Below are 12,237 nucleotides of genomic sequence, written 5' to 3'. Positions count from 1 at the left end.
GTACAGCCAGCTGACCTCAGTTTACCTTTTACCCTACAATCAGTTTTATCCTTCAAGTCCTTAACTTACAGCAAATTTTCTTTTTATTTTTTTTTTACAAATTCAGTCAACAGACTTAACTTTTGCTCCCTAAAATACAACCTAATGTTTTTTATTGCATTTTTCAAAAATCAGAATTAACCACATAAAATATATATTAAAGTAATGGAATAATAATCAGTAATTACACCAAAAAGTAACTGGTTCTCATAGGTACTTATGCAACAGATTCAGACCAAAATTAATTATTTTGGCCATCCTCTTGACACTCACCCCCCACTGATTTTCTCTCATAAGGGAGCAAACTGGAGGGAAGAGATGGTGCCTTTAGCAGTCATAGTAATGTTTGGTAAGAAGAAGAAATGTTAAGTTCTATAAAGGGAGCTCACTCAGTGACCCAGCTGTAATCAGGCACATGAGGTATTTTCTTTGTTTACATGCCATAAGCCTGAGGCATCTAAGGACAAAGGATAATAAAAACATGCATTGAAAATTCTTGTGACTAACCATAAAACTTCTGGAAATTTATTTTTATACAAGTATTTCAGAGCACTGTATTGCAATAAATAGAAATTTATGCTGAACCAGATGCTTTACTCCTCTTCCCATACACCAGAACAAACTGGAGTAATTGTATGGTACATTTAGAGGCACTTCTGAACATGCTCCAGCCCTACTGAAACTTTTACTCCATCACACCAAATGTCTCTCAGCAGAATTCAGATCAAGCTGGACAAAGGAAAAATCTGATGTGCAAAAAATTTTTTTAAAAACTGAAATTCCACTCATAGAGACAGCTTGCTTTTCATTTTGGTATCAATTCACAGAAAACCAAGTTTTGATTAGGTAAATTCACAAGTATCAAACTACTCAAATATACTAGTTACTTTCATCTGCCTTTGTTTTTTGGTTGTTGTTTTTTTTTTTCTCTCTATACAATTTCCAGATAACACTACAATAATTTCCCCAGCATTGGTGGCAACATCTACTCTACAACTGCAACAGCCTTCAGCTTTGCTTACTGTTATGGAATTCCACATGCACACCTATGTGTACAGTGAAAATATTTCAACAGCTATTTGAAAGAAAAACAAAAACACCACAACTGCCACTAGAGGCAACTGTCAAATGATATCAGCACATATCCTGCTAATAAGAAGAGTTCAGGAATAGAAAAGCATTTTAAAACCACACATTTGGAGATTCAAAGTCAAGTAGGGAAAAGGCTGTTGTGAAACTCCACAAGCCTGAGATACAACAGGACAAGCACTTTGCAATCACACCCAGATCAGCAGTGCTGTCAAAGCACCAGCAAGCACAGACTGCACATGCAAAAACTGAATTTTGGTTCTCTCTCCTCCGTATGCTGAAACCTGTTCCTCAGATCCTTCAACTCAAAATGTGACCTGATAGTTCTGCCCCTTACATCCCTGAGCAAAGCAGGTGCAAAGATGTGCTACAGTTTCTGTAACCACATCCAACAGCTCTTCACCTGGATATTCTGGCTTTGTATTATCCTGTCCAAACTCCATGTAGCTCTTTAAATTGATAAGCTTAATTACAGGAAAATATTTCTCTACACGTGATACTTGCAGAGGTAAATCTGGAATTTCACCTGAGCTTCTGAGGAAATATTTTCACTCTAGCCTCATCATTTTTGCTAGATGTGCCAGTATGTTTAGAAGCATGCTAGAAAAGAAATGCTGGTATTTTTGCCAAATCAAATTTTGTGACCAGTTACCTGTAAATATTATTGTTCACTTACTTGGTATTTTCCAAGGTCTTCTGCATTTTCTTAGTCATCTTCTCAATGGCACTCTGTCTCTTCCCCTCTGGAAGGAGATCTATTTTGTTCAGAACTACCACCATCTTCTGGCAGGCAATCTGCCCAATTACCAAGCACTCTGCTGACTGTGTCTGCATCCCTTTTGTCACATCTATCACAAGCATCATTAAATCGATAATCTGGGCACCTGGAGGAGAACTCACAGTCAGTATTGACACAGCATAAAAAGATTAAGGATCGTTTTCTCAAATCGTTTCCATTTAAAATTGTCAGCATATGTACAAACGCCCAGAAAGACAAACAAAACACAAGTCAAAGTAAGCACTGAACCCCACAGCTCTTTTGAAATTAAGACCTTGGGAATTTAAGCTATTATAGGCTATCATCGAGACATAAGAACCCGGGAAGAACATGATAGGTCAAGTCTAAGGCTGTTATCACTGCATTTGAAAAAATACTGAGAAAATTATGCTTGTAGCAACACAGGCATGACATTTACTTCAATTAAAAACCATCATCTAAGCAGCCAAGCAAGAATCTGATACAGCCAAAGTAACACACAGCAACACTGCAGGGAGCTGCACACTCAGAGCAAACCCAAGAGCCAACCAGGTACCCCATAAAAACATCCACAAGCCTCAGTCCCTATCTGCTCCCCATCATTTTTCTTTCCAAGTCCAAAATTTCATAAAAGTGAAAACTGTGATCACCACCAGAGAAAGGTTTATCCCAAGCCTAAAGAAATTCTTGAATCCCCCAGTGTTAGGAAGAGGCAATTTAAAACCAGTAAAATATCACCACACACCCCAATTCCAATCCACATAAGTTGAACAAGTAATTTCAAACACAGGAACAGAGATCTGAATCCTAGATCTCTTTATGGAAAGGCTCCTAAATTTTAGGCTGATATTACCTATCATACTTATGGATGATTTTTATTTTTCAAAGTATTGCTGTCATGAACCCTTAATCTTTTGATTGAAGCAACCTGAATTTCATAGATTTAAATTAATTTTCAAGGAAGCTTTTGATGAACATTGGGCCTTCCACTAATTACACTTAGAATTTTCTTGTTTCATTTGAGGTAAGTGAAATACTCTGAATACCAAAATAGAAAAGTGCAACAGAATCAAGTGTTGAGAAAGTTTAAACATAAAGTAAAAAAAAAATTTTAAGCTGAAGCACTAGAAAGTCATATGCTAAAAAATGCACATTTTGAAAGATGACAAAAGCTAGAAATCATGTAAAATTCCAGCTCTCTAACTTAAGTACTTTTAATATTGGCCTTAAGATCAGAAGAAATCAATACAACTGTTCCTTGTTCCTCCACCCTCTCCAGCCTTCCCCTCGCCTTTTTTTGTTTTAAGGCTTTTACAATGGCTATGATAACAGCTACCCTTGTTTCCAATTCCCATGAACTCAGGATAGGAAATCATTCTGAGGTTGAAGTGCATGGGTGAATGAGCGGGTGGGAACTAAAAGAAAAAAAAAAAAAATTATAGCTACAAATGACTATTTCAATCTACCAGAGCTTTCATCTTGTAATAATGAATGTTAGGCCCTTCAGAGCACTAGTTGGATAATTATGATATTTCCAGTGCTCCTGCAGAATTTTTGCCAATCATTTCAAATATCTCTCCCTGACAAACCAGAGATGGGCTTTGTATCTTCAAAAATAGTTTGCATTTTTATTGTTTTAGGAATTGTATTGATTTAGAACTTGTTTAAATTTCAGCACAAACATCAAGACTGTACAAAAGGCTCAGACTTTACACACCACCCAAGTGCAGACCTAAAGGTCAGAAACCAAGGGAAACAAAAAGCATGAAAATGGTTTGTATGGGACAAAGCACTTAGCAATCAGAATGGATCCATTTTTGTGAATACATGTAACAGGGCTGCTTTAAACTTAATACACATATTTTGTATTATACTATTTTACACAGCTTATATCCTCCAAAGGAATGGGAATAAATAAGGAAAACCAAACCACCAAGTCTAATTTTTTATTAATACTATAAAAAGGACATTCTGGTAACACAACAATGCTGCAGCTTGAGCCTTACCAAACATTACTATGACTGCTAAAGCACAGTGATCCTCATGCTCCAGAACTAAGCCAAAGCAACCAGACCCAAACCTGGCCTTGAAAAGGGCAGCTGCTAAGATGCATTATATACAGTGTGGTATCTCTCCCTCCACAAGAACACAAAATCTGCACTGAACTATGCAGTTTTGGTGAAAGGGATCACTTCACCTTGAAACTCTTAATCAACTGCTTCAAATTAATTTGTTTTAAAGCAAACGTTTGCAATTGCCAAATTTATGAATCTATTAGCAACACATTAAAAGAGCCTTAAAAATGATCAACCCAGTTGCTAGAAGGTCAAGAATGTCTGCCGAGGGGCATTGCATAGCAACAAGAAGATGAACAAAGAAAAATAATTGTACATTCCATGGAAAAACTCCAGAAACATCACAAGACATACCATGACACTTCAGACAAAAAATACTTCAAGGAAGCAGCAGCACACAAGTTTACAAACACCGTCAGCACAATTACCATGCCTCCTCCAAAGCCCCGAGCTACTGACTGGCCACAGCTCCTAAGAGATGGCACAAGATGGGACACAAGGCATGGCAGGCAGAGCTGGCACACCAGCAGGGTGGGAAGCTGCTGCCCTTCAAAGGAGTCGTGGAGTGAAGGCAAAAACCACAACAGAGCTGATGAATATGTGAAGTGCGCTCTCACCGAGGCATGAGGACGTTCCGTAGTGTTTTGTATGTGTCTACTCGTGCATATCAACGCAGGAGTTCTCATGTTTATAGGACCTTGAGTAACAAGGCGAAAAAATAATGCTAAAACTTAGTTCCTTGTTTCCTTTTTGAGCTGTTTAATAAACCATCTTGGACAATTCATCTTCTTCCCAATCCCCCATCTTCTCCTACATACTTTTGCATTTTGGTTTATTCATTGCCCATTAGCCATGCATAAAGTTCATTAAATACTACAACAAAACCATCTAAAGAGTACAGGGATTCACCAATGTCACATTTCAAATCAGGAAAGTTGGCAAGATGACAAAACTGTAACCTTCTCACACCTACCACGGAACACCTCATTCAGTACATTTTCTCCTCATAACATATAAACGGTAATAGCAGACTTAGAATATATATAACTTCATATTCACTACCTAATCTCTAGTAAACAATCAGCTCACTATCATATCTGAGTTCAGTTAACAAAAGGAACAGTATTTCTAAATAATTTTCTGCAGCAGAGTAAGATTTAACATGGAAGAGTGCAGCAAGGATGAATTATATCAGTATTCTCATGAATACAATCTCATTTGGAAAGGTTTTTCAATAGGGATATAAAAATATTGTAGATATACTATGTGGAGACTCAAAAAACAGTAACAAGAACAAAAAAAGGTGAAAATATTACTCCCACCTGCACTGTCTGACAACAAAAAGCCACGGGGTCTTGTGCAAAATGGAACAGAAGAACTGAATGAACAAACAACTGAACTCAAAAAAGGAGACAGAATATGGGCCTACACAGTTAAGAACAGTAATAGGGAAGAGATTATGGATTATTTGAATATTCCACAAGCCTTCAGAGTAAGAAAATGGCTTGAAATTACTTTGAACAAAGCAGATACACATGCAAAGGACAGGTCTGCATACAAGGGAATACAGCAATCAAAAATATTTTATCTGCACTGAAGCAGGTCACATAGAATCAATGAAAAAGTTAAACTAAGATACTCAAATTATTTCTTCTACAGAGAAAACAGGGGTGTAACCTTTTATTTGCCACTCCATCTATCAAAGACATGTTCAAGAATATTGAGAAAGATAAATCCTGACATGTGATTTCTCACTTTGCTTGAAAATGAAAGATCAATTATTGGAGTACCCTTTGTGTGATGACACACAGCTCAGATGAAGCCCTGTAAAAAGCAAATGAAATAAACAAGTTGTCATCAGAAAACACAAGGAGTGGATAAAGATGGGAATTATACTTCAAAGATAAGCAGCTAAACCACAGCAAAAATAAAGTAGATAGTCTGAGTGAAGAAAAACAAAGAAGAAAGATAAAACATGACCTGAGAGATTCTGGATGACAGCCAAATACAGGAAAAACACAAGACCAGCAGCACAGCATCACAAAGACTGCAAGTGCCAGCTAAACCTGGAGGCACCAGCACTCATTTGTATCACAAATGTGACAGGGAACACAAAACTCAGAAAATAAGAAAAATACCTTCACAGACAAGATAAAGAAAAGGTCCAGCTACTGTTTTGAATACACAACCCATGCTAGCTCCTGGATTTTGAGGAGTATCTGATTATAAAAAGTCATCAAGGAAGTAATTTATTATTCTTTTCTCAGGAGATTAGTTGAATCACAGATGTCAGAGATTATGACAAGTTTCCAAAGAACAGAAAGCAGCAACTCAACCTTCTCTAAAGTGGCCATCAGCTCAATTTTTTCCACAGGAAGAGCAAAATGATACCACTTGCAACATCATCCCTAGCTAGCTCTCACTCTTGGATCCTGAAAGAACCCACCAGCTGCTGCCTGAGTACACTGAAAAAGAGTAAGTATGCATTTTAAAAGTATGTATTGATGAACTTTTAATTTTTAGGAGAAAATTCACTGCATTCTCTATATTTACATCATTTAGTATAATATATGCTAAAGCCTTTGCTGAAATAGGAAAAAAAGCCTACCCAGAGTTCTAGGAAACAAGGTTGCAGACCTTCATCCCCTCCATCAAATTCACTCCTCATATATGTATTCAGTGTCACACACAATTACTAAAGAACAGCTCTTATACCAGTGTTCACAAGGAAACACCATGGGAGTCCCCAGGACATCAGATGCATTTTCAAAAACAGTAAAGCACTATAATTTGTATGTTTTATTCTGGAACAGAACATTACATCTTAAATAACAAACCTCCTTCAATCTCAACCACAAAGGCTGTCACAGTTCTGCATGTACATGAAATCAAAACACCTTCCATTTGTTCAGCCTGTTGCATGCTTGTAAATTTTATATCTGAACTCCCAGACTGAGCTGTGTCCCTACAGAAAAATATAATATTAACACTAATTTTGAAAAAGATTACATTATTAGATCTAGGAAGTCAAACAAACAAACACTTCAGGCTCATGTATTAGTTTATCAGTTCCAAAATGTATTACTATTTTATTATACATGCACTGAGCCCACTTTCAGAACCATCTAGTTATAACCTCCAAGCACTAAATAAGCTACCCATTCCTTAATGAAAATCTCACTCAGAAGGTATTTTCAATAAATAAGCAGAATCTCAACTGGTTTGTCTTTACCAAATGTAGATCAAGAATATGAGAGCATTTTAAAGTTGTATTATTTTGGCAAGCATAACTAAAGCATTGTATTAGATTCCCAATAATACATCAATAATAAAGCTATAATAATAATATATAGAAATAATAAAAATAATAACAAACTAATAATAAAGCTGACTTGGCTTCAAAAGGTAAAACCTGGTGAGTGGAGGGAAAAAGACTGGATCAGGTCCCTGTGTGAACAAAGGAGAGGTTTTGCATGCCACACAAACATGGAACATAGGCACAGATTCTGAGTGGTGGCTTCTTTAAGCTACTGTGTCCTGTCCTTTCTGTCATAATCTTTTTAGATGACTTTGCACAAACAGTGCAACTGTTGTTCACAGGCAGCAAAAGGAAGCAGAAAATGGAATTTGAAATGTAAAAATAAAATAATTGTGGGCCATGGGCTATAATTTGATTTCATGCTCTACAAGGAAATGAAAGAGGACTTCCTTAAACATACTTCTTTTTTTTTTTAAATATGCTTTTTACCATGTTACGATTTCCTCTAGTGTAGAAGAGAAAATAGGATTGTAGAAAATGTACCGTTCTCAAGTATCATTGCTACTCAAGGGCAAAGCTCTGTTTTAATGTGCACTTCCCATTCTGGGGAAGAGGAAATTCTTCAATTAATAAACCGGGTGGACTGAGGCGAGTTTTTAAGGTTTAATCAATTTCATCTGCACACAGGATAAAAAGACCAACTATTCTACCATTTTTACCTCCGCTATTCCACTTTCAAAAAAAAAAGAAAAAAAAATTAAATCAATGTTTTATTTTAAATTCTTTGAGGTTAGTATCTCCTGTCTCAGGAAATATTGTCTATATCATGCAGTGAGTATCCAACTTCCCCTTTCACAGCCCCCTCTCCTCACTTTTTTTTGGTTAAGAAACTTTATTCAGAAACAGCTAAATTATTCCCTGTTTTCATATACAGTTGCACCCTGGGAGATGTTACAAGTCACACAGGATTTTGCCAGTTCCCTTAGGGAAGGCACTGTGATGAATAAGGAAGATATTTACAGGATATGGAATCCCCCAAAATTCAAACAGAAATAGGAGGTGTAAGGCAGGGAGAGGCATGCACTCAACTGGGGAACATGAATTACACATGAAGAAACCTTCTGTAAAGCAATGCAAATCATGGATCAGAAGTGGGAAACACTTTGAAAAGAAAAGGATCTCATGGAGTTCAAGCATCCCACCATCATTTCCGAAGCAGGCCATCAGCAGCTCAGAGCACAAACGGGGAGCTGCGCAGTTTCAAACTCTGCAACATCAAACTGGCAACCCACAACACTTCTGAGTGCACAGTGAAGCTAAAAATTAGAAGCATTATGTCATTGCATGAATTCTCTTCAGATGAAAACCAGCCACTATGGCTGGTCTGTAACTGAGAGCTAGAAAGGGAAAGCAGTGTGGCTGTAAGGGCATAACTGGAAGAACTCCATCTCTTCTATGTCGAATAACCCATCTGTTAGAGTTACTTACTTGTGAATGTGAGTTCCAACTCAACTACAAGTACTAAGTGATGAGGAGTTAAAAGAAATCAAAGGGTTCTTTTGCAAAAGATGTCACATGAGAATCCCTTGAATATACTTCACACTTTATGTGCCAGAAGAAACAGTGTGCCATAGTGTTCTGAAGAAGATAAAGGCATGAATGCCTTTACCATCTCCTTTGTCAAGTCATCCAAGGATCTATCCTGAGTAAGTTCTAACTGCATGTCAGAAACAAGTCTGTATTCTCCAAAGGGAGGAAATGCCTTTAATGATTAGGGTATGTCAATAAGCTTGATCAGCCATGCTGATACAAATATACAGAACTAGTGCAATTCCTTCAGAAAATTCTCAAAAGATACAGTCACTATATGCTGCTCAATGCAAAATGTTTTAAGTTTAGAAGCAGCAAAGAAAGGTAAAGTATTAGACTTTGCCTATATACAATGTAATATTGAAATAAAATACTGCATTTTGATCGTTCACTTTCTGGAAAAGGAATCTTAAAGTAGCTTCGAAAAAGGAAACAAGACAAATGCAGTTAGGTCCTTCACAAAGAAAAATCCACGTTAACAGCAGACAGGGACAAAAGTAAATGAAGTTGAGAAAAAGAAGGGAAATAAAACACCTCTAAGAAAAGAGCACAATCAATTATATAATTTTAAGCAGCACAACAATTTAAATTCAGTGCTACTAAATACCATTTGTCTTTAGACAAATAAAAATACAGCTTTGATATTTACATCATTAAGATTTTAAAGCTACATCCAGGTAGATGAAGCTTCATTTTTTAATAAAACATTTATTATTTCATCCTGCATAAGAGGTGTTAAGATGAAACTTAAAGAAAGGGATACTTTATTTAATCATTGACTTTCTTGTTTGTCCCTCAAAAACCCTCATTTCTTTTATTTCCAAAGGAAATATAACAAACTAGATGAGTGACTACTAGGGTCTGGCATTTAAATTCCTGTCTTTAAATACATATTTCTGCAAAAAACCAGAAAATCACCCCAAATTAATAGCCTATAAACAATGAGGGGAGAGCAAAGCAAACAATCCTTGCCTTGTAACATGAAATGCCATGTAATACATAGCATGTGTAAAAATGGAGGTAAAGCACCATATGAGAGAAGACGTCATCCTTCTTCCATATGTACAAAAGTCCTTTTCTGTAATATTAGCTATTACTAGATCTGAATTTCTATATTGACAGGGCACAAACTGGACAGAGTCCAAAAACAGATCTCTACTTATTTTAATGCTGAAAATATAAACTATGGTACCATTTAAAAAGGCCTCCATATCTTGGAAGAGCAACAATCATTCTGAGTAGACACAGATGACTGCTACAAAAAAAAGGTAGCATTTGCTGAATTACTCAACACCGTGGTATTTCAGCTGCATTAATTTCTTTCTTGGCTTGAAGTCAAAAGTGCGTTAATTGTGAATTAGTTAGCAAACATTAACTTTTTAAAGTGTCATTCATACATATGTATATGCAAATACAGACACCAGTAAAAGCTGAGAAGTTAAATATTTAGGATACTGCACAAAACTACAGTGAAGTCACTTAGCATTTTAGACTGAATGTCATTATACAGCTCATCAGCCATGGAATACAATCTGAGGTGTATACTAAGAAAAACTATTATTTCATAGACTTGAAAGCAAAAGAAAGCATAGAAGAAACCAACTGGGTTATTACTATCCAAGTAGTAAACCTGGTTTATCTGGGGGTTTTGGTGGGATTTTGTTTGTCTGGTTTTTGCACTACCTGCCTATATTACACCTAGCAGAAAAAAAGTTCAGTTTCATAATTTGGTATTCAGGCTATAAAATATTTCAGTCTATTTCAATATTTCTAAGTTCCTAAATGTCATAAAAAATGGCACCTGTAATTCCACCAATTCATATCAAACCCAAACTTAGAGACTGGCAATCAAGTGCCCTGCTCCTTTTGCCTGGCATTGTTCATTGGTAAGCTTTCTGAAACAACGTAAGTTGTGTAAGAAATCAACATTTTATGCTCATGCTTCAGGAAAAAAGGTGCAAAGTGAAAAAAATGGAAAATAGACACTTGTAAAACCCTCCTTTGACTTCCTCAGATGATATTGTGTGCTCAGGATCCTAGTAAGCTTTCCTAGTGACTAATGAGTGATTAGTTCAAGTTTCAGACTTGTTATTCAGAGGAATTTTGTTTTGGTATCAGGGCCACATGTGTTTTTGCACTGCCCTGAAGAGTTAAATGTAAGGTAACATTACACTTGGGCCTTACATAGTGACCATAAATGGTCCCTGATGATCCATAAAGTCTTTACTGTAAACACCGAAAAGCAAAAAGGTCAGAGGACCAAGAAGAAAAAAAAATACCCTTTTTATAGTCTTGACCCATATCAGCTTTACGTTTGCTCTCTACAAGATCTCCTGCCAAGTTTCAAGAATTAAAAAGTAATTATATTGGTATGTGACAATGTTAAATATGTTGCAAAAAATTTAACTACAAGTATGACCATTCTGCCCTTTGCATCTTTCACACAGAGACCATCTTTGAAGCTATTTCCAAGACCTGAAAGAGAAAATAGTAGCTTAGCAGTAGAAAAAGAATCAAACATCTAGAAGAACTGCAAAGGCACCAAACCTGCACCAATGAGGACATGAGCCCATCTCCAGTTCTGACCAACTTCCACATGTCTGGAGTCTTCTGCCCTGTCTCTAATGACTCAGTTCACACCACACAGAAACAGACTATTCCCAACTTCAAGCATGTTGCACCTGAGGTTTCTCCACTAACTGGAGTGTGGAGACAAATACTGAGTGAAAGCCTCTATGGTACATACAACCATGGAAATTCCTGCTACCTCCCTGATACTGCAGGATGCTCAGGCCAGAACTGACAGCAGCCTGTACCAGTATGCCTTTCACTACGAGTGATGAGTCATGCAAAAACAGATTTGTACTGGAAAAACAGTACAAAAATTATTGGAATAATTTGATCTATTTTCCAAGACTTTTTCAGGGAGGGAAGCACATAAACAGGTACCAGTGCACACATTTCTCCTCAAAGCAGTGACCTGTTTCAGTAAGTGAACTCCTCCATTATCTTTCCAGACAATTTAACACTCTGATTTCCAAGAACAGACCGACTGAAATGTTTCTTAACCAATGTGTTCACATTTCTGTCCATATTTGAATCTATTACATACAAACCCAGTACTGGACTCAGAGAGGAGGCAAAACAAGACTCATGAACAGTAACTATGAAGTTTCTATAAATTCTGTTTTCTATCAGTACTACTTCACTACTTCATCTCTTCAACTTTTCAAATTCTTTCAACATTTGTACAAGACATTGCCTCCCCACTAGCAGATCTAGGATTTGGTCACACCCATGCCCCCACGCTGTAACATAGAGAAGCAGCACATCACAGAAATCCTTAGACAAGCAATACACAACTTTAGTACTTGATTGCCTCAGGATAAAAAGAATGTGCTATGTTTAATGACCAACTAGCTGCCTTT

At 36.7% G+C, this 12,237-nt stretch overlaps 1 protein-coding gene across 4 annotated transcripts in view; it reads right to left on the bottom strand.

Annotated features, from left to right (window-relative positions):
• Nucleotides 1-12,237, bottom strand: part of EEFSEC (eukaryotic elongation factor, selenocysteine-tRNA specific) — a 126,494-nt gene that overhangs the window by 86,585 nt on the left and 27,672 nt on the right. For all 4 annotated transcript variants that reach the window (XM_086845737.1, XM_086845734.1, XM_086845735.1 and 1 more), the window contains exon 2: nt 1,805-2,012. In XM_086845737.1, coding sequence (XP_086701863.1) covers nt 1,805-1,992 — 188 coding nt within the window. In that variant the 5' untranslated portion in view covers nt 1,993-2,012. The remainder of the gene's footprint in view (nt 1-1,804; nt 2,013-12,237) is intronic.

The sequence above is a fragment of the Cyanistes caeruleus genome, chromosome 11 (genome assembly GCF_971803275.1).
Source record: "Cyanistes caeruleus chromosome 11, bCyaCae1.hap1.1, whole genome shotgun sequence".
NCBI classification, from domain to species: domain Eukaryota; kingdom Metazoa; phylum Chordata; class Aves; order Passeriformes; family Paridae; genus Cyanistes; species Cyanistes caeruleus.
This window is presented reverse-complemented; position numbering and strand designations above follow the sequence as displayed.